This window comes from Eurosta solidaginis, chromosome 4, assembly GCF_040869045.1.
Source record: "Eurosta solidaginis isolate ZX-2024a chromosome 4, ASM4086904v1, whole genome shotgun sequence".
In the NCBI taxonomy this organism is placed as follows: Eukaryota; Metazoa; Arthropoda; class Insecta; order Diptera; family Tephritidae; genus Eurosta; species Eurosta solidaginis.
Genome location: NC_090322.1, coordinates 250,895,309 through 250,922,300, shown reverse-complemented (window position 1 = coordinate 250,922,300; position 26,992 = coordinate 250,895,309). Strand labels below are relative to the sequence as shown.

At 36.3% G+C, this 26,992-nt stretch overlaps 1 protein-coding gene across 3 annotated transcripts; it reads left to right on the top strand.

Moving 5' to 3' along the window:
- The first annotated feature begins 289 nt into the window (after positions 1-289).
- On the top strand, positions 290-26,992 carry l(2)k05819 (transmembrane protein 94-like protein l(2)k05819). 3 transcript variants are annotated; one of them, XM_067785639.1, is made up of 10 exons: positions 290-673; positions 1,447-2,080; positions 2,175-2,901; positions 3,319-3,478; positions 7,314-7,410; positions 8,269-9,091; positions 9,431-10,659; positions 23,088-23,211; positions 23,299-23,548; positions 23,615-26,992. In XM_067785639.1, the coding sequence occupies exons 1-10, from the start codon at positions 492-494 to the stop codon at positions 23,685-23,687; spliced, it is 4,299 nt and encodes a 1,432-aa protein (XP_067641740.1). In that variant the 5' UTR covers positions 290-491; the 3' UTR covers positions 23,688-26,992. The 3 variants fall into 3 exon arrangements, with proteins under 3 accessions (XP_067641740.1, XP_067641739.1, XP_067641738.1); XM_067785638.1 differs by having other exon boundaries at positions 3,319-3,436; positions 8,269-10,659; XM_067785637.1 differs by having other exon boundaries at positions 8,269-10,659.

The following is a 26,992-nucleotide window of genomic DNA, read 5'->3' as shown; positions in this document are numbered from 1 at the left end:
GGACTATTGATGCTGAGATCAAAACACGTGTTTGACACCTCCCGATATTTTTGGACACGTTTTAGCAGTCAACCGCGGTTCTAGAGTTTAACCTTTTAAAATGTCAATGAACTACCAGACAGACGAAAAAAAACTTTCAGAAAACACAACTTGCTGCGTTAAGTAGTAAGGTAGGTGATTTGTGCTCAACGACTGATCAACAGTTGTAGTATCTGAAAGCGCCCAATCATCAAATTTACAGATATGGCAAGCTGCAACAGCTGATTAAATGACATTTGCGAAACGAATTTGACTTTTGATATTTTTCCCCAAGTGCTTTAAACACTATCGAAAATCTCGAGTTTTTGTTTGGAAAAGGAGTGAAATAGTAAATTGTGACAAAATGCGTTAATAAATGCAATTAAAGTGAAGTATTTGTGCAATTAAAAATTGACAAAATATCAAAGCAAAAAACAATAGCCAGAGATTCCTGAGTCGAAGCATCAGCAAGAATGTCAGCAAATTCACAGCGTAAAGTTGCGTCTGATGCTATTGGAAACTCCAAAATGCACTATGAAGGATCCCATAAAGAGAAGTCTAATTATGGCTTGACAACGCGTGTTGCATTGGCGCGCTTGCACGATGATATTAAAAAATTGTTGCGTGAACATGAGGCCACCTACGCCAAGGAGAGGTATGTTGTGCGAAAGGAGCGGTGTGTGTACATACGTACGTGTTTGTCGAATTGTGTATATATTTAATTTATGTTTATGTACCTACATTCAAGGGCGTATACAAGCGGAAATGGGGGATGTGGCTGTTTCAACAAATGGTTGTATGTAATATACTTCAACTCCGGCTTACTGTAGTAATCATATATGTATTACATATTTGGTAGCAATGTTTCAGGTTTGGGGCGCTAGTTCATTTCAACCGACAAAAAACCTTCGCGAGAGTTAAGGAAGTGTTGCGGATGTGATAAATACTCGTTGGGAATCCCCCAGATAACATTTATACCAAATATCAGAAATAAAACCTATTTAGTTTCCGAATAAAATTAAATGGGTCCTTAATGTATAGCCAACCTGTTTCTTATGACAGGTATGCATAAGCGCCTTAACCAAAAGGTGCTACTACAGAGGCATACTGGATTTATATCCTGCAAAGTACGATCCGTATCCGTAAGAGCCTGAGTATTTTTGGAGTTAACCAAAAACAATATGAAGAAATCTTTGCTTATCGTTGGTTTCACTGATAGGCCTGAAAATATATAAAATGTGTATATATATAATGTTTATAAGTATAAACTCATACGCCACCCTTGCTCGTCGCATTTCACTACGCCTCTGAATGTACAAGTACAAATTGTTTGCAGCCCATTTGCATGCTTAATTATTAATAATATTTGGAAGTTTTCCAAAAATAAAAATATCTCTGACTTACTGTTGTTGTTCATGCGTATTGCAGCCTCTATCGCAAATTGCGTTCGGCATTCGTCAAACCCAGCGACACACCGTTGGGATGGCCTGCAATCTCTGCCACTCTACTAACAATGATTGCGTTATTGATTGCTGATGCATATCTTGCTGCGATTTGTGTTGCGGTTATCTTATCCATAGATTTGTGTGTGGTAGTACGCGAAAACAATTTACGTCGCACCGAAATCTACCGCAAGACACGTCAGGCACTCGCCGATATACGACTCGCGGAGCGTGATCTATGCGGCGATTGGCAACCTTTCAATTATCCACATCTTTGTTGTCCAATATCGCCTTGCGTGTCATTGCAGTGGACATATCGCGATGGGAATATTGTTAATTTGCCATGGGCTCTTTTAGTACGTGGTGATCATATTGTATTACGTCCGGGTCATATAACACCCGGTCCATGTACGGAGGTGAATGGCAAACGTAAATTTGAAATGAACGAAATTTATGGTCCGACGCAAGTGAATGATCCACCAGTACGCCCTTCAGCGCGTGCCCCACTACCCGATTTAATATGCATTTTACAGACTACACCTTTCTTGGATAATTTACATGTCATATTAGAGCAGGCTTTGAAACGACCATCGACAATTTACAATCAGCAGCGGTATTTGGTGAGTAAAAAGAGTGAACAATTTGGTTGCATTCCGAAATTATAATTCATTTATAAAAGTCTACAAATTATCTATAACGTTCCTCTTTTATCAGCTGGTAACCAAATACATTCAGCAATGGGGTTTTATATGCGCACTTTTTATTACATTTCTTGCCGGCTTTATGCGCATACATGGTTTGAGTAGCGCACCCAATGCAGGCAGACATCCCGATGAACAGCATTATTGGAAATATGTTTTTCTAGAAACACCAGCAGCTGCAGTCATACCATTACTGCCACTCATTTTTCCATTAATGTGGATATCTATGAATTTATGGGGTGTCGCACGTTTACAATGTTTTCTCAAAGTACCACAAGCTCTGCTAACCAAAGATTCGGAAAAATCTTTCGAAGAAGATTTGGATACACCCACCTATGATTATGATAATATTTCACTGTTACGCTCAAATGTTTTTCGCAATTGGTTGCAGCTATGGTACGGTGATAGCGAAGTCTTGCCACGTTCATCAAATTTAGTACAGGTGTTGGGCTCAATTACGGCACTTTGTTGTATTGATAAGAAAGGCATACTTTCATGGCCGAATCCAACAGCTGAAAAAGTTTTCTTTTTGCATGATACCGATGATGAGCGTTTGGATGAGCGCAGCACTAGTTGTTCTACGTTGAATACGGAGAGCAATCCAACGAGTCAGGCAGCGAGTAAGGATGGTGGGATTATGGCTGAGGTATTAGATTTGACACATGATCAACACTGTCCATTTCGTTTGGAATTCGATGATCATGAATGGAAGGCGCACATAAAATCATTAAAACCTTTAGGTATGTATTTTAAGTTCATCAAATCGATCAATGTTTGTGATTCAATTTCGATTTAGTTGATTCGTGGTCAGAAATGGTTGCTTCGTGCACTTAATTAAACTTTGCAAAGGAAATAAATGAAAAAAATATTATTTCTTTTCAAAATTTGTTCAGTATTTAAAATTGGCTGTACTACCGGGTCCTGATGTAAAATTTTTCCGAAGTATGGCCACCGCTTTGCGCTTCTGTGGAGATTTATTTATTTTCACGCTTTGAATTTGAACTAATAATTGTCCCTCGACATAACTTTGATATGGGCATATAATTGAAGAGAAGTTTTGGCCTAAAATTTTTCTGATTTAATATATTTCGCTCCAGTAGTCAATTGAAAAAAATTAAATATTTAAAATAATATAATAAACGAAAATATCCTTACAGGCCTCGCAATTCTACTAAATACTTGCTCACCATTGACGCATGCTCATTACGCGCAATTTTGTGGACATGTAACCGCTGTGGCAATGCTCGATAAAGATTTAGTGCCCGTCACAAATCGGTATGCACTCGTTGACACCAGTTTGACTAGCTTTTTGCATGGGTACGTAGTTCATATTCCAAGTTTGCCTACTCTATGAATTTGCTAATTAATGGTTTAAATTATTTAAATATATATACAATATTCTTTCTAATTTCTACCTATATTAGATAACAATGAATTTACTTCTTAACTTTATGCCATGAAAAACAGATTTTAATTTTCTCAATATATATATATAGCCTATTACTTTTGAACTCGAGTGAAATAAAACTATTTTGTATTTTGCACAAACGTCGGCGAAACACAAAATTCAAAATTATCGAAAACTAATTTTTGTGCATTCGTTTTAAAAGAAGAATCAAATCTTAGGAGCAACCATATGTTGCAGAATTGAATAAATAATGGAATCGCGTGAGAATTGTAAGATGCGAAGCTATTTTCTACAGCACTACACTTTCGCCCTTACTCGAAAAAAAATTTGGATTTTTGCAATGAAGAATTCGTTCCTTTATATAATAATTTGTATTTATTAACGCAAAAAATCATTTTGTACTCATACAAAAAGCTATGCTTTCTGCCTTTAATCCAACAAAACAAGTACACCAACAGGTTTAAGTGCGCTGAATGTAATATAATTTTTCACATATTTCCAATTATGCTTATATTGTTTATGCTTTTTCAAAATTAATATCAAAATTTGAGCATGGAATGTGTAACGCTTGTGAATTTGAAAATTCGGCTTAAATAATTACCTACTATTGATTAAGTTCTAACATTTGTTTACATTTCATTACTTTCTTAATTTCGTGTAAATTATTTATTTTTGTAACATTATGTCCAAGCATATTATTATGATAGCAGAAACAGTGGTAGTGTTTATAAATTTTTAACAGATAAAAACACGCTAGTTTGTAATTAACTGTATTAAAATAAAAATAAATAAATGCCAGGCGCGATCACCTCCGAAGAGATTTTAGGCCGAGCTTCTCTTCCATTTTGGGTCGTGCTCCTTTTAATTTTTCCCGCAAATTAGCGGGACGGGACCTACTTGTCTTATGCCGACTGCGAACGGCATTTGCAAGGCTGATAAACTTTCACTAAGAACCTTTTCATGGCAGAAATATACTCGGAGTGTTTGCGAAATCACTGCCGAGAGGCGACCCCGCTTAGAAACACTTTTTTCTAATTGAAGAAACTTTGTTCTAAATTCTCGATTCTCGTGCCTTGAATCCAGGATCTTTGGTGTGGTAGGCAGAGCACGCAACTACCGCACCACGGCCGCCGCCGTGCATTTTACTGCCAAATGTGTTTTATATGCAACAAAAAACAGATTTTTGAAAAATTTCTTACGCTTTCTATTTTTAAACGGTTTTATTTAGGTTGACTTGGCAGGCTGCACGGCCGTTGTGAACGAATTTTGGAATTAAAATTTAAGTAACTTCCCGATAAGCTACAAGCTTGAAACTTGGAATATAGTTCAGAATCCGATGACAATGCAATAATAAGAAAAAATCGTCGCTAGGTGGCGCAAGGATCGAGATATTCACAAAAATTGTATTTGTGGTCCGATTTGGCTCATATTTGGAAGTCATAATACATACAAGAATAGAAAGCGACCTATGAAAAAATCGTCGCTAGGTGGCGCAAGGATCCAGATATTCACAAAAATCGTATTTGTGGTCGGATTTGACTCATATTTGGAACACATAATACATACAAGAATAGAAAGCGACCTAGGGAAACAAATCGCCGCTAGGTGGCGCAAGGATCGAGATAATCACAAAAATTACATTTGTGGTCCGATTTGGCTTATATTTGGAACAGATAATACATACAAGAATAGAAAGCGACCTATGAAAAAAATCGGTCCATATTTGGAACCCATAATACATACATGAATAGAAGGCGACCTATGATGTCCGATTTGGCTCATATTTGGAACAAATATTACATACAGTCCGGTAGAAGTGACATCAAAATATTTTGGAGTTGGAGGAGGGAGAAACATACGTGGCGCAGAGTCGAGTAAAGTCTTTGGAAGGATTATGTATTGAGGACTTAGATTGTAACAAATTGTCAGGAAAGAGTCCTTGTCATAATGAGGATCACTAAATGAACTAAATGGAATGAGAAATAATAGGCAATTAAATAAAGACTAAAAACTTGAAAATAAAATAATTAAAAAAAAATTTTAGTTAAACGGTTTTATTGAAAACAATACTTACATGAAGTAATAATAATACTAAAAGCTAAAAAATAATTAGGTAGGTCCTAGATACTAGTCATCACACTCCTCATCAATCTAGGGCGTTGCTCAGACAATTAAAAAAAGCGTTGGACGCGTCAAATTTCTATTGATAGTCATATATGAGACCAACTGAACCTTTACCAGGCTATGCCACGCCTCACATTTGTAGAAATTTCACTCGCCTAACGCTTTTATTTAATTGTCTGATCAACGCCCCAGATTGATGAGGAGTGTGATGACTAGTACCTAGAACCAACCTAATTATTTTCTAGCTTTTAGTAGTATTATTACTTCATGTAAGTATTGTTTTCAATAAAACCGTTTGACTTGAAAACTTATCTTTAATTATTTTATTTCTAAACTTGAAACATGTGTATTTGAATAGAAATTTTATAAATAACACAAAAATGTTGAAACAGAAAGTATAGTTAAAAAAAAAATTATTGTTCGCGGCAGTTTTGTGAACGTTTTCAATGCATAATCGAAATTGATATAAGCGAGATTGAGTGTTGTATATTTGGTCTAGAATTGCCCTAATGATTTGTTGTTTTTTTTTTTACTAAAAATTCAGTTTCAACATTTTGGTCCCATTTATAAATTTTTTATGGATTTGAGTATGGGAAATGTAGAAATGGTAGAAAATGTTTAACAAATGTATTTTGTTGTTGCGTGTAGAAGACTTTTGACAGTAAAATGGAAAGCTTTCTATGGATTTATGGATTCTAGACAGGGAGAATACCCCTAATATAATATAAAGTTTGCCTAATGTATGATGTTACTATTTTGCCTGCGTGATGTTGTATATCCTGCGCTACCAAACTGTGGCAAAAAGTAATTTTCGACATTGCTGACATGTTTCTGTCGCATTGTAAACACAAATGTTTAACGTCTTATAAAAATTATTTATTTACGAGCCCATTGTAAATATCTGTTATGCTTTCGAACGATCTACTCGTCATTTTTCCCTGTCTCATTTAATAATTAATTAATTTTGTATATATTTTTTGTTTAACATCGTCAATTTCTAAATTTTGTATGTATGAATGTGAATGTGTATACTATGAATAAACAAAGTTTTTGAAGACCCCAGTATACGCTACATATACCGAATCCATTTGTGATCATAACTTCGTAGTAAAACTCATCGAATTATCTACTACATGTTTGTGTATTTACAAAAACAACACTTTAATAACCGCCTATTTTATATGTACTATTTTTAAATTCTCCATTCAATTTTTTTCCTCAACTGCCCGCCATCACAAATTTTCTGTTATATTGAAAAATGCTTTTATTAAAATACAAATGCATACGAGACTATCAGCGCAAAGGTGGTTAAGGCCCAGACCAGCAAAACAAAAGTTGCTGAATTCCACTTTTGCCACTCTTGATCTACGACTGTACTGTTTGTATATGCCAAGAAGTGATTTACTTCTCTTTGTATTAAGAGTTCGTTATGTACTTAATGAAATAAAAAATAACAAAAATTGTTGGTTACATCGCTTTTGCGCTAATAGCTTCATATATACCACAGTAATATCATTTGTCATGTAGTTTCATCATTTAACCCGCCAAATTAATTCAAAAAATCACAATGAAATCATTCAATAAAATGTGTCCCCTTTTTTATATTAATGTATCCAACAGCCGTTGTCTTTGCGAATTGGCCAAACAAATTGGCTTTACCGATCATGCAACCGATCGTTTTACGCTCGAGGGTCAGTTGGCATCTTACAGACATTTGGTGAGTTTTTCTTTTTCTTCTTGCTCATAACTTAGCCATAAAATAAATTCATTTTTTTTTCTTTCTTTCATTTTACTATTTTCCTTTTTTCTCTTTTTACTCTTTTTTCGTGTCTTTTCTCTTTTATCTTCCTGTCTCTGTCATGCTTTCCCTTTTCTTGTTGACCTGTTTTGTTTTCTCCTCTTTCACATTTCCTTTTCTTATCTCTCCTTCGATTAAATTTTTTCTTACTTATCTCCCTCACAACTCTTGCCCGTTATCACACTTTCCTTTCTCCCTCATTTTTTATCTACTTTTCTTTTCCTATGTATCTAATACTATTTTCATCTACTTTGAACTCTGATATATCTCCCTCACTTATCCCATTTAATAATTATTGGCCACTATTACACGTTTTTTTCTTCTCCCTTATTTTTATCTAATTTTCCCTCTTACATATATCTCTCAATACGATTTTCATCTCTGCTTCTCTGTCGAACTCCCATCTCCCTCTCTATTCAATTTCAAACCTTTTACTCGCTATCACGCGTATCCCTCTTTCGTTTGTTTTACTCCCCCTATTTTCCTTTCCCATTTCTCTTTTTCTCCCTCTTATCTTGTCTCTCTGTCTTTCTTTACCTTTGTTTCTCTCTACTGCTTTATCCCTCTCTCTTTCCTTCCTTCCCAAATTGTCTTTCCCTCTTTCTCTCTTCCTCTCCTTCATTTATTCTTCGCATCTCTCCTGCTCATCTCGCCATCTCTTAACACATCAATCTCTAATCTTCCAATTTTATTCTAAAATGTGTTTCTTGCCACGTTATCTTTTATTTTTTCGCTCTTTTCCTCTGCCTTCACACATTTTGCTCACATCTACTACAGCAACCCGAGGTGGTACGCCGTGACATACGCTTCGCACGTCAATTACAACTCTCATCCAAAGTGAAAGTGCCCTTTCCACACTCGCTCTCCGTGGTTATGCGCGAAAACCCTGGCGGTTACCTTTCGCTCTTCACACAAGGCACTGCCGATATTATCATGGATTTTTGTGATGATTTCTGGGATGGCAAGGACTTACGCCCGCTCTCCGTACAGGATCGCAAAAAGGCGCTTGATTTCTATCAACGTAGCGCACTCACCGCATACTGCACAGCCTTCTCATATCGGCCACTACGTCATGGCATACATGGCGCACTCAATGGTTCGCAACACACAGGCGGACCCATTGCCTATCTGGAGCTGCCACCCGAGTCGAAAATACGTATGCAGCATGTTGACCGTGCACATTGTGACTTTGGCAGTGGTCACGGCCATACCAAATTAAGTCACAGCATAAGCACCGATTCGTTGCTATTCTCCGAAGCCAAAGATGATCATGACATTAACGATGTGGATGGTTGTTTCGAGATGCAATGTCATCAGGTATTCATCGGTATGGTAACAATGCAATATCAAGCGCAAACAGATATTGTACAACTAGTGGAGCGGCTAGAACGCGCTTGCATACGTTTTGTACATTTTAGCAAAGAAAACGAATTACGCTCGCGTGTCTTCTCTGAGAAAATGGGTTTGGAATCGGGTTGGAATTGTCATATATCTCTCTTGAATGAAGCGGCTGATGATAAGACATCAACGAATACAGGCGCCCCTGCTGCTGCTGCTGCTGCGACAAAAAATACGTACGCTGATAAGGCGCATAGTTGTGGTACGTCTGCGAGTGGTAAAGTAGTGACATTGCATCATACGGATAACAAAGATACGAATGCCATCAACATTGTTGAGTCTGCTCATACTAATCATACAACAGCCACCACCGCCATTACCATCAACAGCAACAACACAAGCACCATTAATTCGCCCATCACCACCACTGCCATCAACAAAAATAGTAATCCTTCATTAACTCCGCCCAATCATGTTGAAGTCATAGAAAATCAGTGCAATCAGAAAATCAACAACATTATGAATAATAGTAGTTGTAGTATTAGTAGTAATAGCACGCATCACAATCATCAAAAGCACTTAAATGCAACGAATATTACAGGAGCTGGCTTTGTAGGTGGCATAAGCATTGACAATAATGATGATGATTTGCATCGTTTACTTCCACCACACAATCTCGAGTCTTCCAAAGCACTTAGCTCATCAGCTCCATGCGCCATATCCAATCCCGACGAGTATCAAATGGTACAATTGAGTTCAACACCACCAACACGACGTAGTAGTGCTAGCTGTGGTGATAATAATAGCATGAAAGATGTATCCCTGCAACTTGCGGATGACGATGTACAGAACAAAGCACCAGCTGATACTACAACAAATGAACAACGTCAATCAGATGATTCAGCTATGGATGAAAATTGTCGCTCTATGAGCATTATAACCGAAAGCACGGAACAGAGTGCGCCTGTACATTTTGATATGTCCAATCGTGCAAAATTGCCTCGTGGCATCGAAAATATACGCCCACATTTGGAGCAAGTAGACAACGTGCCATTACAAGTATCCCTCTTCACCGATTGTTCACCGGAAGCGACACGTCAAATGCTTGATATAATGCAATCGTATGGTGAAATAGTTGTTTGTCTTGGTTCGGCAGCGAGCAATGCAAATGCAAATATATTTTTACAAGCCGATTGTAGTATTGCCGTCGAACCATTATATCCGCAAGTTTGTCAAGATGTACCCGCGTACACGGAGCGCAATTTAGTTAATAATAAATTACGTTTATTGCGTATTAAGCGTGATCTAAATGGTGAGGATAAATATGGTAGTCATGAACCATATACCGCTGAAGAGCTACTCGAAACTGGTTATTATGGTAATGATGAACCACAAATGCGCCCAATGCAAGCTTCGGGTAATACGGTGTCACCAGTTTATCTAAGTCGTGTGCTAAATTCATTACCCTGTTCTATATCGGTCTGTCGAGATGAACCTTTATCTTTGGTGGCTATTATTGAATTGTCGCGTCGTTTCTCATCGGGCCTATGGAATTGTATACAGTATTGGGCTTGTTGTGCTGCTGCACTTTCGGCTATAAATATTCTGAGTACATGTCTTTCGTTGCCACCTTTGCTGACGCCGCTTATGGTTATCTATTTGATGTGTGTTCCGGTGCCGTTTATTGCGCTCTCGTTGGCGCATATTGATGTCGATCCAAGAACTATGAATCGTGCCACAGGCAAAAAGCAAACTGAATACGATACGCGTGTTTTTGGTTTTGTACTTTGGTGTTACGGCTGCAAATTTATAGCACCGATATTGGTAATGGTGAGTAAATTATATTAGCTTAAAATTTTTCTAATTGAATTTTTTAAGTTGTAAAAAAATGTAGAATTATCATTTAAACTTTGTCTAAAAACTCTGCCTAAAAGTATGCAACATTAAGTTACAAGCGCAGCGTCCGTTGGCATCATGGTTGCCACTTTGGTCCATTTGCGCCAAAAATGGCTCTTTCCAACGCCATGGTCCGCTGGTCCATTTTTTTAATTTTGGTCGTTTCTACGATATAACAAAGATTTCGGTACTTTTGTTTCCTTTTCACTAGGTAAAAATGTACAACACTGACCACAAAATTGTCCACACATTCATTAATCCTTGGAAGAGAAACCGGGCATAAGGGTCGACGACATCCAAATCTACACTGACGGCTCCAAGATGGAATCGGGAGTGGGGGCTGGAGTCTACTCTGAGTCTCTAGATTTGTCTGCATCACTCAGACTCCCATCGCACTGCAGCGTGTTTCAAGCAGAAATCCTCGTGATTTGGCAAGCCTGCAAATCACTGGAGGGCTTGAACGTAGCTGGTAAAGTTTGCATCCTGTCGGATAGCCAAGCAGCGATAAAAGCGCTTTCCTCGTCACACATTAACTCAAAATTAGTGTGGGCTTGTAAGCGACTCATATCCCAGTTAATCACCAATCTAGAACTATGCGTTATCTGGGTCCCGGGTCATAGGGGTATAGAGGGTAACGAGAAGGCCGACGAGCTAGCACCCCCAGCGGGTTAGGGGATCAGAATATACCCGCGGTAGGTATGCCTGTCGTAAGAAGCGACTAAAATACCAGATTCAACGGGCCGTGTAGCGCAACCTTTCAGGTTGCCAGCGCAATATATAGCTTCTCCAAACCCAATTGTCACCCTCACCTATCCGCGGCGAATCCTATTTCACTAACAGACGAGGCTCTGGCGACCCCAAGCTCCTCCGATAACACTCCCCAAAGCCTTCGGGGAGCAACCTTATCGCTACAACAACAACAACAACGAGCTAGCACGCAGGGCTCATCGGAGATGAGCGAGGAAATAACCAGCGTCGAAGTAGGCATATCCTTAGCAGTAGCAAAAGGGGAATATCCAAAGCTTCTACTTGAAGAAAGCACAAACAATATCAAAATCCATTTGGCCTAACTGTGATGGAAAGAGGACGAGAAGTCTTCTGAACAAATTCAGGGCCAACACACGCAAACTGATAGCAGTCTGCACCGGTCATTGGGCAGTAGGTACGCATACGAAAAAGATGGGCATTCCGTATAACGACTACTGCAGAAGCTGCAAAGATCCAAATGCCAAGGAGACAGTAGAACGCTTTATGCGTAAATTCCCGGCTCTAGCTAGAGCCCGACTAAGGTCCCTTGGAACCTCAGATGTTTATCTGTGATAGCAATCCCGAATATCCTTAATTTTATCAACAACTCTGGCTGGTTGTAGTACATTGACCGTAACATTTAGAGGTTGGTTTTAGACGAGTTACATGGCATCAAAACGGCTTTAAATAGCTACTTGGGCGACCGGAGTCGCAGCCATTTCACCTAACTACCTTCATTAACCCTCATATAATTTTCATTTACGTCAATGGATTTCTTACCAAAAAATTCCTGTCATTAAAATGTAGCAGACTAATGGTATTTCACCTAGCAAATAATTGAGAAAAGTGCTGGATCTTGAAGCAAACCAATTCTCGTTCATTGTTGATGATACAAGCGGCTAATCGGAAACATCTTGTTTTGGTCGATCGGTTATCAAACACTTTTCGTTAAAGATTTTTGTCACTATTTGAGCTTAAAAAAAAGTTGTTGCAAATGCACGTGCCCTTCAAAGAAATTTGACGGAGCTTGCCGCTGATGAAGCCATTCTTGAATTGAAAACTAAATTAAAGCATACTACTAAATTGTTTTATATTAAGTGCACTTGCCACTCACTTAAGTTATACGTGCAAGCATACCGATAAATATTGAGAGTTTGTGAAGCAATGTATCGACGTGTCTAAAAAAAAAATCACCCTTAAAAAAATTTTACAAAGAAATTCTATGTAAATATTTTAAAAGTGTTACTTTTTGTTCGGGATGTCGATGTTTTCTCACACAGCCCAAAGCAAATTAATGAGTTTGGGATATCCAAGACTATTGTCGTGATAGGCCGCGCAAGATACTGGGCATTTATTTTACTCGTTGGCTCACTCTATAAAGGTTCTTGCGTACGCCTCACACTGCGATGCGTCTATATTTTGTATTTTTGTGTCTGGAAGTTAATGACGTTTCTACTATACAACTGTCAAATTTAATACCAGTTACAGAATTAAAAGTGTATATATATTTCCAGCCTTTACTAAAGAGTTCAATCAGAAAAAGTTTGTCTGCCGATATGATACCATCAATATGAAGTACATTTTGAGTAATTTTAGGTACAATGACTATATCAAAATATTGGATATTGAAAAAATTTCAGTGTGTTTAATTTAGAATACTAAGTATCTTGACCCGTGGAATATTTTTATTGGAGAAAGGCAGAAAAATTTTTTTAAAGCGTTAACTTTACATATGCTCAACGTAGAACTGATGTAAACGCAAATGTTTCTCGTTGGAGAGCAGAACACCAAAACCTTACTCAAAGAGTTTTTATTTGTTAAGAGCCGTCGCTCGATAAAAAAAAAATAAATAAATGAAAGACGCGATAACCTCCGAAGACATTTAAGGCCGAGCTTCTCTTCCAATTTGCGTCGTGCTCCTTTTAATTTTTCCTACAAATTGGCGCCATGGGACCTACTTGTTTTATGCCGACTCCGAACGGCATCTGCAAGCCAGATGAGTTTTCACTGAGAGCAGAAATACACTCGGAGTGCTTGCCAAACACTGCCGTGGGGCGACCCCGCCTATAAAATTTAAATTTCTTCTGATTGGAAAAACTTGTTTCTAAAATATTGATGTTGCTTTTCACGGGGCGTGAACCCAGGATCTTCGGTTTGGATGGCGGAGCACGCTACCATCACACCATGGCGGCCGCCGTCGCTCGATACTTTGACAAATTACTCGATGTTTTCTGAAGGTAGTCGCTGGTTTTTGTTTGCCAGATACATTTCAAAAAATGTCTTCTACACATTTTCGTGGCGTATTTGTGTTTATTTTAATCAATGCATTAATTCAATTAATAAAATCGCTTAACAAATAAAAACTCTTTGCCTTAATAATAACATTGTTAACTAATTTCTCGTACCTAGTTAAATGTGATCAAAATTCCATTACTACACAGTTGAAACTTTTAAGACTTTTCAATGGTTAATCTGAGAACTGTGGCTAAATTCAATTAATGTGAGTTGTGAAATGTACACCTTTTCTCTAAAACAAATTATATGGAAACAAGTAAGGAAGGCTAAGTTCGGATGTAACCGAACATTACATACTCAGTTGAGAGCTGTGGAGACAAAGTAAGGGAAAATCACCATGTTGTAAAAAGAACCTAGGGTAACCCTGGAATGTGTTTGTATGACATGTGTATCAAATGGAAGGTATTAAAGAGTATTTTAAGAGGAAGTGGGCCATAGTTCTATAGATGGACGCCATTTAGGGATATCGCCATAAAGGTGGACCAGGCCTGACTCTAGAATTTGTTTGTACGATATGGGTATCAAATGAAATGTGTTAATGATAATTTTAAAAGGGAGTGGGCCTAAGTTCTATAGGTGGACGCCTTTTCGAGATATCGCCATAAAGCTGGACCAGGGGTGACTCTAGAATTTATTTTGTACGATATGGGTATCAAATGAAAGGTATTAATGAGTATTTTAAAAGGGCGTGGGCCTAAGTTCTATAGATGGACGCCTTTTCGAGATATCGTCATAAAGATGGACAGGGGTGACTCTAGAATTTGTTTGTACGATATGAGTATCAAATGAAAGGTGTTAATGAGTATTTTAAGAGGGCGTCGGCCTTAGTTCTATATGTGGACGCCTTTTCGATATATCGCCATAAAGGTGGACCAGGGGTGACTCTAGAATTTGTTTGTACTATATGTGTATCAAATGAAAGGTGTTAATGAGTATTTTAAAAGGGAGTGGGCCTTAGTTCTATAGGTGGACGCCTTTTCGGAATATCGTTATAAAAGTGGACCAGGGTTGACTCTAGAATACGTTTGTACAATATGGGTATCAAACGAAAGGTGTTAATAAGTGTTTTAAAAGGGAGTGGGCTTTAGTTGTATGGGTGGACGCCTTTTCGGGATATCGCCATAAACGTGGACCAGGGGTGACTCTAGAATGCGTTTGTACAATATGGGTATCAAATGAAAGGTGTTAATGAGTATTTTAAAAGAGCGTGGGCCTTAGTTCTATAGATGGACGCCTTTTCGAGATATCGCCATAAAGGTGGACCAGGGGTGACTCTAGAATTTGTTTGTACGATATGGGTATCAAATGAAAGGTGTTAATGAGTATTTTAAAGGTTGTGGGCCTTAGTTTTATAGGTGGACGCCTTTTCGAGATATCGCCATAAAGGTGGACCAGGGGTGACTCTAGAATTTGTTTGTACGATATGGGTATCAAATGAAAGGTGTTAATGAGTATTTTAAAAAGGAGTGGGCCTTAGTTCTATATGTGGACGCCTTTTTGAGATATCGCCAGATATCGTGGACCAGGGGTGACTCTAGAATGTGTTTGTACGATATGGGTATCAAATTAAAGGTATTAATGAGGGTTTTAAAAGGGAGTGGCCCTTAGTTGTATATGTGAAGGCGTTTTCGAGATATCGACCAAAATGTGGACCAGGGTGATCCAGAACATCATCTGTCGGGTACCGCTAATTTATTTATATATGTAATACCACGAACAGTATTCCTTCCAAGATTCCAAGGGCTTTTGATTTCGCCTTGCAAAACTTTTTCATTTTCTTCTACTTAATATGGTAGGTGTCATACCCATTTTACCAAGTTTTTTTCTAAAGTTATATTTTGCGTCAATAGACCAATACAATTACCATGTTTCATCCCTTTTTTCGTATTTGGTATATAATTATGGCAGTTTTTTCATTTTTCGTAATTTTCGATATCGAAAAAGTGGGCGTGTTCATAGTCGGATTTCGGCCATTTTTTACACCAATACAAAGTGAGTTCAGATAAGTACGTGAACTGAGTTTAGCAAAGATATATCGATTTTTGGTCAAGTTATCGTGTTAACGGCCGAGCGGAAGGACAGACGGTCGACTGTGTATAAAAACTGGGCGTGGCTTCAACCGATTTCGCCCTTTTTCACAGAAAACAGTTACCGTCCTAGAATCTAAGCCTCTACCAAATTTCACAAGGATTGGTAAATTTTTGTTCGACTTATGGCATTAAAAGTATCCTAGACAAATTAAATGAAAAAGAGTGGAGCCACGCCCATTTTGAAATTTTCTTTTATTTTTGTATTTTGTTGCAACATATCATTACTGGAGTTGAATGTTGACATAATTTACTTATATACTGTAAAAATATTAACTTTTCTTTTAAAATTTGAATTTAAAAAAATTTTTTTTAAAAAGTGGGCGTGGTCGTCCCCCGATTTTGCTAATTTTTATTAAGCAGATATATAGTATTAAGGGTAACGTTCCTGCCAAATTTCATCATGATATCTTCAACGACTGCCAAATTACAGCTTGCAAAACTTCTAAATTACCTTCTTTTAAAAGTGGGCGGTGCCACGCCCATTGTCCAAAATTTTACTAGTTTTCTATTCTGCGTCATAAGTTCAACTCACCTACCAAGTTTCATCGCTTAATCCTTATTTGGTAATGAATTATCGCACTTTTTCGATTTTTCGAAATTTTCGATATCGAAAAAGTGGGCGTGGTTATTGTCCGATATCGTTCATTTTAAATAGCGATCTGAGATGAGTGCACAGGAACCTACATACCAAATTTCATCAATATACCTCAAAATTTACTCAAGTTATCGTGTTAACGGACAGACGGACGGACGGACATGGCTCAATCGAATTTTTTTTCGATACTGATGATTTTGATATATGGAAGTCTATATCTATCTCGATTCCTTTATACCTGTACAACCAACCGTTATCCAATCATAGTTAATATACTCTGTGAGCTCTGCTCAACTGAGTATAAACAAGTAAGGAAGGTTAAGTTCGGGTGTAACCGAACATTACATACTCAGTTGAGAGCTATGGTGACAACATAAGGGAAAATAACCATGTAGGAAAATGAACCGAGGGAAACCCTGGAATGTGTATCAAATGAAAGGCATTAAAGAGTATTTTATGAGGGAGTGAGCCATAGTTCTATGGGTGGACGCCATTTAGGGTTATAGCCATAAAGGTGGATCAGGGTTCACTCTAGAATGCGTTTGTACGATATGGGTATCAAATGAAAGGTGTTAATGAGTATTTTAAAAGGGAGTAATCCTTAGTTCCACAGGTGGACGCCGTTTCGAGATATCGCCACCAGGGGTGACCCTAGAATTTGCTTGTAAAATATGGGCATCAAACGAATGGTTTTAATGAGTATTTTAAAAGGGAATGGGCCTTAGTTCTATAAGTGGATGCCGTTTCGAGATATCGCCATAAAGGTGGACCAAGGGTGACTCTAGAACGCGTTTGTACGATATGGGTATCAAATGAAAGGTGTTAATAAGTATTTTAAAAGGGAGTAATCCTTAGTTCCATAGGTGGGCGCCGTTTCGAGATATCGCCACCAGGGGTGAACCTAGAATTTGCTTGTACAATATGGGCATCAAACGAATGGTGTTAATGAGTATTTTAAAAGGGAGTGGGCCTTCGTTTTAAAGGTGTTCGCCTTTTCGAGATATCGCCATAAAGGTGGGCCAGGGGTGACTCTTGAATTCGTTTGTGCAATATGGGTATCAAACGAAAGGAGTTAATGAGTATTTTAAAAGGGAGTGGGCGTTAGTTCTATAGGTGGACGCCTTTTCGAGGTATCGCAATAAAGGTGGACCAGGGGTGACTCTAGACTTTGTTTGTACGATATGGGTATCAAATGAAAGGTGTTAATGAGTATTTTTAAAAGGGAGTGGGCCTTCGTTTTAAAGGTGTTCGCCTTTTCGAGATATCGCCATAAAGGTGGACCAGGGGTGACTTTAGAAAATGTTTGTACGATACAATACAATATTGAATATTGAAAGGTGTTAATGAGTATTTTAAAAGGGCGTGGGGCTTAGTTCTATAGGTGGACGCCTTTTCGAGATATCGCCATTAAGGTGGACCAGGAGTGACTCTAGAATGAGTTTGTACGATATGGGTATCAAATTAAAGGTATTAATGAGAGTTTTAAAAGGGAGTGGTGTGAAGGCGTTTTCCAGATATCGACCAAAATGTGGACCAGGGTGACCCACAACATCATCTGTTGGATACCGCTAATTTATTTATATATGTAATACCTGGCAAGATTTTAAGGGTTTTTTATTTCGCCCTGCAGAACTTTTTCATTTTTTTCTACTTAATATGGTAGGTGTCGCAACCATTTTATAAAGTTTTTTCCAAAGTTATATTTCGCGTCAATAAAACAATCCAATTACCTTACCATGTTTCATCCCTTTTTTCGTATTTGGTATAGAATTATGGCATTTTTTCATTTTTCGTAATTCTCGATATCGAAAAAGTGGGCGTGGTCATAGTCGGATTTCGTTCATTTTTCATACCAAGATAAAGTGAGTTCAAGTAAGCACGTGAACTAAGTTCATTAAAGATATGTCGATTTTTGCTAAAGTTATCGTGTTAACGGCCATGCGGAAGGACAGACGGACGACTGTGTATAAAAACTGGGCGTGGCATCAACCGATTTCGCCCATTTTCACAGAAAACAGTTAGCGTCATAAAATCTATGCCTCTACCAAATTTCAAAAGGATTGGTTAATTTTTGTTCGACTTATGGCGTTAAAAGTATCCTAGACAAATTAAATGAAAAAGGGCGGAGCCACGCCCATTTTGAAATTTTCTTTTATTTTTGTATTTGGTTGCACCATATCATTACTGGAGTTGAATGTTGACATAATTTACTTATATACTGTAAAAATATTAACTTTTCTTTTAAAATTTGAATTAAAAAAATTTTTTTTTTTAAAATGGGCGTGGTCGTTCCCCGATTTTGCTAATTTTTATTAAGCAAATTTCATCATGATATCTTCAACGACTGCCAAATTACAGCTTGCAAAACTTCTAAATTACCTTCTTTTAAAAGTGGGCGGTGCACGCCCATTGTCCAAAATTTTACTAGTTTTCTATTCTGCGTCATAAGTTCAACTCACCTACCAAGTTTCATCGCTTAATCCTTATTTGGTAATGAATTATCGCACTTTTTCGATTTTTCGAAATTTTCGATATCGAAAAAGTGGGGGTGGTTATTGTCCGATATCGTTCATTTTAAATAGCGATCTGAGATGAGTGCCCAGGAACCTACATACCAAATTTCATCAATATACCTCAAAATTTACTCAAGTTATCGTGTTAACGGACAGACGGACGGACGGACATGGCTCAATCGAATTTTTTTTCTATACTGATGATTTTGATATATGGAAGTCTATATCTATCTCGATTCCTTTATACCTGTACAACCAACCGTTATCCAATCATAGTTAATATAATCTGTGAGCTCTGCTCAACTGAGTATAAAAAATGTACCTTTCCAAACTCGCACTTACTGAATCTAAGCCATGGATGGAAAAATTTAAGCGTAAGGGTTTATTGGTAATCGGAAGAGTAAAGAATTAGGTTTGCGTATCATTAAAAAAAAATTGGAACACACAGCTATTGGACATTTTTTTTTTTAACTCTTAGGACTAATTTTATCACAAAATTGATACAACAGAGCGCTGGAGAAATTGAGTTTAAAAATAAAATTTTCATGTAAATAACACTGAACTTGTTTGGCTTGCGGCACGTGATTCCCTCTACGGTATTTTGTCAAAACATATATTTATATAAGGATTTTTGTTAAAACGAAAGTGTGTGTAACATTGTACTTTACCAAAGCAGTCTAATCCTAGAAATTTAGGAACGTGATACCTAAAAATACACTTAATTTTTGTTAGTGCAACCTTTATTTTATAAGCTTTTATTTACTTTCACTTTTGTTGTCTGTAATGGAATCTTGCAAGTTAAATTTGATACACTTCCCGGTGTCCGATTGAGCTGAAATTTTGCACACATGTATAACTCCGATGACAATGCAATATTACTTTGTTAGAATTCGATAAATTAATCGATAACACAGTTATCGGTAAAGATTTGTATTTACTTTGGCATAACAGCCTAAGTCCCATACAAACCCGCCGGTACCTATCCGTGGATTGTGTTATTTGGACGTGGTGAATCAGGCGTGTCACGCGTGGTGAATCTCAACGCTTGCGAAAAGCGGAGACACAACCCTCTGTTGTATTTCTGTGTATAACCAACATAGCTAAATTTTTAAGGCTGTTTAACTCTGTAATCTTTTCTGTAATTTATTTTGCTTTTGGAAAAATTACCTATTTGAAAAAAGCTGGCTGAAAAATGTTGGCTCAACAGCTTAAGTTAAATCAAGAATGGAAAATCTCGGAAAATTTGAGCAGATGTGGCAATTTCGCGCGTCCGTTGAACGAAATATTGACAATCTGCTGATCATCGCTAGGAAATTAGCGACATTCCATAAACTAAGCAGCACTTTAGCAATACTACTGTTATTATTTGGCCGCTCAAACACACACGTATTAATTGTGCATTAAATCTAAAATATACAAATACACCATAATAATTTACACGGCCAAAGCCATAATAATTTACCCTACTAAAAATTAAAAAAAAAAAAAAACATATTTAAATTAAATTTAAGAAAAAGGCTTTTCTAAGAAGAAGCTTATATTACTTGTTAATAAAACGAACTAAAAAGTAAAAAATAAAATTAAAGAAAAAAAAACTTTTTTAAAAATAAGCTTTTATTATGTTGGTTAATAAAATTAACTAAAAAGTAAACAATAAATTGACTCTAAAGAAATATAACACTTTATAAGTTCATTGTAAGCTTAAACGTCTGCGACAAAAAAATTCTATATTGTACATAATTATATATTTTTAACATTAAAACTTTACACCTAAATTATTAAAGCTTACAGTTTATATCACAGTCCTAATTGTTCTAATAAAAAACGTGTTAAATTTTGATGGTATAATTAGAACATTTAGGATCTCCTTTTCTTGCTATCGCAATGTAACACGCTTTTATTAGAACAATTAGGACTGTGATATAAACTGTAAGCTTTAATAATTTAGGTGTAAAGTTTTAATGTTAAAAATATATAATTATGTACAATATAGAATTTTTTTGTCGCAGACGAAAAAGCCTAATTATCGTTTAAGCTTACAATGAACTTATAAAGTGTTATATTTCTTTAGTCAATTTATTGTTTACTTTTTAGTTAATTTTATTAACCAACATAATAAAAGCTTATTTTTAAAAAAGTTTTTTTCTTTAATTTTATTTACATATACATATTTGGGCAATTCACAGTCTTCTATTCGTTTAATCAAAATTTTTCGTAGGAAACCATGGAAACAAACTGAAATTTAAGATTTTACAACAAATTCGACAAATTTGTTAATTGCTGAATTGTTTGTAAACCAATTAAAGAATAATAAAATTTGGTCCATTTCCTTGAGATTTGGTCCTTTCTTTGATGAATTTTGGTCCCCACTGAAAACATGGTGTGGCAACCGTGGTTAGGACCAGTTACTTGTTTTCATTCGGTCACGGCTCTGAAATGGTGTATCGGATTAATGGCATATGCGAACTAGCGACAAATATTACTTGTTAGATCCAAAACTTATTACAATTTTTAGAAATAATTTGAGAGTTGCATCGTATCGCTTGATTAAAAATGGTTTTCACTCACTGATCGTAACACGTAATACGCGCACTGATCCTTTTACTTTTTTGGAACTTTGTTACTTCTTGAAACCGGCTACTTTTTTGAACTGGTTACTTGTTCGGAGCTAGTTAATTCTTTGGAGTCAGTCACTTTCTTGCAATATTTTTCTTGCAAATTTTTTTTTGGAACCGGCAACTTATTTTGGGAACCGGTTACTTGTTTTAGAACCGGTTGCTTTTCTATAATCGCCTTTTTTTTTAATCCCGTTGGTGTTTTATTTTTTTTTTTTTTTAAGTGAGAGCTATGGAGCTTAGAACACACCCGCGGTGGGTACACCTGTCGCAAAAGGCGACTGAAATCCAAATCCCGTTCCTGGCTTGTGCGCTAGGCTTGGGACCTGCCACGTTAAAACGTTTTCCAATGAAACGTAAAAATAAGCATCCTCGGATAAGAACTCTTTTTTTTTCTGCTGACGACCACGATAAACGTCAACTGACTACGATTTTAAAGACCATGATTTGAGGGCATGTACCTGTATGCTTTAACGTGAGTACCTGTCAATGCAAGACTCAACCTCACGGTGTCAAAAACGGATCTAATTGCATGATGAATGGCGCTACTATGGGTTCCATATTGCCAACCTCAGCACTTCGTAGCCGAATCATTACTACCAATTAAGTTTGTAATCAGGTTATTCGATCACAAGGTCTCACCTTGGCATGATATATAATCTACCCTAGCTCCCAATTCTATTCCAATTACAAATATTTCGCTGGAACATGTTCTAATGCTGGGGCTCAACAGATACATGATACAGTTCCAGAATTTTAATACAAGTATTAACGGATGTGAAAACCCTGGTCTTAATAATAATAAACCTGTATCACAATTAAGGGACTGTAATTGCAACCTTGGCAACACATCATGAGTGAAATGTCGTCGCTCTCGTAGTGCTTGCCAAAGCACTGCGAAGATGGAATCCCGCTTAGAAAAATTGTCTTTTAATTGAAACAACTTGTTTCGCCCAGGCAAAGCAGCGCGTGAACCCAGGATCTTCGGTGTAGTAGGCGGAGCACGGTACCACCACCGGCCGGCGGTTTTCGATCCATCTAGTTTCGTTGGCGGCCGTGGTAGTATGGTGATAGCATGCTCCGTCTAGCACACCGAATGTTCTGGTTTCAATTCCCGGACAAAGCAACATCAAGGTTAAGAAGCAAGTATTTTCAAGTAGAAAAAAAACCTGCTCAGCCGGGTCGCTCCTCGGCAGTGTTTGGCAAACACTCTGTGTGTATATCTTCAATAAAAAATATTCTCAGTGGAAATTCATCTGCCTTGCAGGTGCACCATGTCAATTGGAAGAGAAGCTCGGTCCAAATTTCGTTCAAAGGTTAAAAGTAGAGTATAATTTTATAACTTTATTTGGCTAAATATAATCAAGGCTCAGTATTTTTGAGTAGCTTTAAGACCGTTTAGGAGGGGAATTTTTTCCTACGCGTATGAGGAGTGTTTAAGTACTATTCATACCAACTTCAGGCAGTCTACTAGTACACATATTGCATTGCTTTCTTTTGCTTGCAGATTCTATCCTATTGTGCATTTATGGCGCATCCCATTGAGCTGATTGACGTCGATGAGGATAAACTTCATATTAATTTGCATATCGCGCGCATTTTCTCATTTCTTGGCATTCTATTACATTTCGGTAACTAAAAATAAGCATTCAATAATTTTTAAATCTGCTATATTTTTTTGTTTGTTATCCATTAACTTTTCATTTTCGCTTTTTCAGTGACAATATCCGCTTCTTTTGTTGATCGCGATCATTCGTTGTGGCAGCGTAATCCGTTTCGCAATAGCATTTGGTCATTCACATGCGGTTGTATACTAGTTGTACATATTATTATTTGTATCGTGCAAATATGCCTAAATGACAATTATATAAATGAAGCATGTAGCATATGGCCAGCTATAGTTTTCCTCTATAGTGGAAGTTTGTTAAGTTTAATTATCACAGAAATTTGTAAATGGCAAGAGATTAAGTGAGTTGTTTAATTTTTAATATTTTTTTGTTATATTAATTTGTTTTCTACTTTATTATTATGCAGGGTAAACACACGTTATCAACGACGTGCGCGACTGGATTTTGGCACGAAATTGGGCATGAATTCACCATTTTAAGTATGCGACTGATCATTATAAGCTTTGAGTATTCATAATAACAAACAACTTTAAAGACTAAGTTCTGAAACGCTGCATAAACCAAAGTTTACATTTGTATGTAAAATTTGCGCATTAAAAAGACCATTCACTGAAGAAAGAAAAAACAACATAAAGATAACCATAATAAGCAAGCAATTCAAGAGGTAGTGCCAAGGCTGCTGAAAAAAGTAAAACCGTGGGATTGATGTGGAAACGCATTGATAACGTAGACGAAAACGAAACCGATATAAATAAACTTTTGCACGAATCAAAAATTGAGACAAGAAATTTTGCACTCATGCGCTAAATATTTATTGGCTTCAATTTCAAGCGCGTCATCAATTGGTTTTCACAAAAGCTCTGTATATAAAAAGAGATCAAATTTAAAAATTAAATAAAAGAATTTGTATGTATTTTTGCTTTGAACACCAAATGCGAATTCGCCGCTGCCTCTGCCTTATATCAAAGCACGGCATAATAAGCTAACAAAAAGTAGTTTGTTTGTAGTAATATAAACGTATCTAAGAGTAAGATAAAGAAATAAAAAGGATTAATTCCTCTGACATGAAAACAAAGTTAAAATTTTGCTTATAGAGAGTAGAGAGCTGGTATAAAAAAAATATTTGGCGCGATTGACTCCTGGAAAGATTTAGGCCGAGCTTCTCTTCCAATTTACATCATGAACCTTTAAATGTTTCCTACACGTTGGCTATAAAAGCTCGTATTCAAAAATTATTCGAAATGGATCTATCTGCGCAGCTATGGCAGGTTGTCTAAAAAAATTTTCTACTTACTATTCCAACAACAAAATACAATTTTTCAATTATAGAAAAATTACAAAAAAGCAATAATTATCATTAGAAAAAAATTATTGTTCTGGCCTTGAGCTCGAATCGAACCTTGAATCAAAAATTACAAACTTAATTAATTTCAATACCATGCTACTTCAGGACTACTACTGATGGTTTTGAGCCATTGTTTTCGAAATAAAACGGATTTTCTTTGGTAATATTTTCAGGATCGATTCGCTGGTATCTGCGGCCAATTTCAGGACCGATTTTGATTAAATTTGTAATTATTTCCGGATAATATCGTGTTTTTTCGGATCGTTTTTAAACTTTCAATGAAGTATTTCGGAACTATTTCGGTCTTATCTCGGAATAATATCAAAATTTTGTTTGTGAGCACTGCAGAACTACATCGAAATTACTTTAGTGCTATTTTGTGAAATTTTTTTATTTCTTTACACAATATTTTTAGTAGTTACATATGTATATAAGCAATTTCTAACATGCATAAAAATTTCAAAATTTGTAGTGAAGAACGCTTCAAAAATTATTGCCTTTCGGTTTTTTTATAAATCATATGTATGTAATTAGCGAGACTTGCTCATATTGCTTTATACAATGGTTTTTGTTATTGATATTAGAGAAATTTTGCAAAGTTTACGAACGGCGATGGTTACTGGGACATGTTTGTGAATTTCACTTCTTCATCAGCTAGCTTCTCGCGAGCCAAGTATTGAACTCGAATCTCCAACATTCATACCAGTGTAAAGGTAGATGCCTTTAACCACTCAGCCATATGAGTGCCCCGCTGCTCGCTTTGCAATATTCACTATTAGGTGCATACACTCTGTATGCTGTTTAATCCTAATTGTGTGGAATGTTTTAGGCGCACTTTTGAACTTTTGAAAAGCTTAGTAACATTTTGTTTGGATTTACAGTATTTTTCTCTTTTTAATATAAAAAAATTAATTAATGGCTTTCATATTCCGTGTTTGAGTTTATTTAAAAAAAATGCCCTCCAGTTTAGTTTTCGTAATGCGCCAATTTAAAAAAAATATTGAAAGGGTTCGAACTTCGCAATGATTCGTTCCAATACCAAAAACAAAATGCTTTGGTGATTTGTGTAGGTCCACACCAAAACGAAACTTTTTATGTGAAACTCATGTACAAATGTTTCGTTCTGGTGTAGACCCCTGCATTTGCTAATGCACAAAAACATCACTACAATAGCCGGTTCTTCAGTGCGACTTTTAACTCCAGTTGAAGTTGACTAGAGTTTAAGCTTGCCACTTTGTTCGATAACAGAAAATTTTGCTCCTCATCTCAGCTTAAGCGGCCGAGTTTAGACTCGTACTGGAAACTCGAACATAAGATATACATATTTGGACAATTCACACAAGAGTGTCGTATTCATGAAAAATGTTAAGGTTTGCGTTGTTCCCATGGTTTCCAATATGAATTTTGATTAAAGCATAGCACATACGGCGAGTAGGAGTCCTTGTGAGCTGCCTAATTATTTCCTTAATTAATTTATACCTATTATTTAAGAATGCTTGGGCTTAACATCGGCTTAATTATTATAACTCAACACACAAATTAATATAGAGACAGAATGTCTCAATTGTGTTGTTAGTGTAAAAATGAGATAAACTGAATTAAGCAAGGAAACAAATACAAGCAGGATAGCCTAGTGGTTAAGGCAACTGCAGTCTCACCATGTGATTCGCGGTTCGAATCTCGTTGAAACCTTTGATAACATTACGAAATTGCCTGACGATGATTACGTGGCGGTTTTCGAAATGGTACCATCGCAATATGCCAGCAAATGTTTCTTTCTTTCTTTTCAGTTTCTTAGAAAAACATAATTATTGAATATTCAATTATTATAGCCGGTGTTAAGCTCATGAATTCTTAAATAATAAGTATAAATTGAACACACCATTAAACAAACAAACTTAATTAATTAATTTATGCTTCAAAAATACTTAGCGCATTCGCATTTGGCGCACATGGATTTGTATAGCATTTAAGTTTCTAGTTATAAGTGAGAGCATTTTCCAAATATATTTATATTTGTACACTTTTTTTTTTTTTTTGAAATAACTAACTGTGTTTACTATCAATCATGCTCTAACATCATTTTGTACATATCCAAAAATTAGTTAGAGTTGTGAATTTCTTAAAATAATAATACTAATATAATATTTAATGGGTTACGTTTTCGAACTTGTAGACATTAAAACTAAAAAAATAATACTTTTTTATACAAATAAAACTATCTTTTTTTAATTTTGAAGTGACATATGTCGACGGATATAAAATTAATTTAAAGAAAAAATTCAGAATTTTCTTGTTCGCCTTTAATTGAAAAAGCGTTTCTTGCAAACTAATATTAAAAGCATATGTATTGAATAAAAAGTATGTATATGATAGAATATTATTGTAAAATTTGTATTAAAAATAAAAATAGTGTACGTGTTTGACTTTTATATCAAA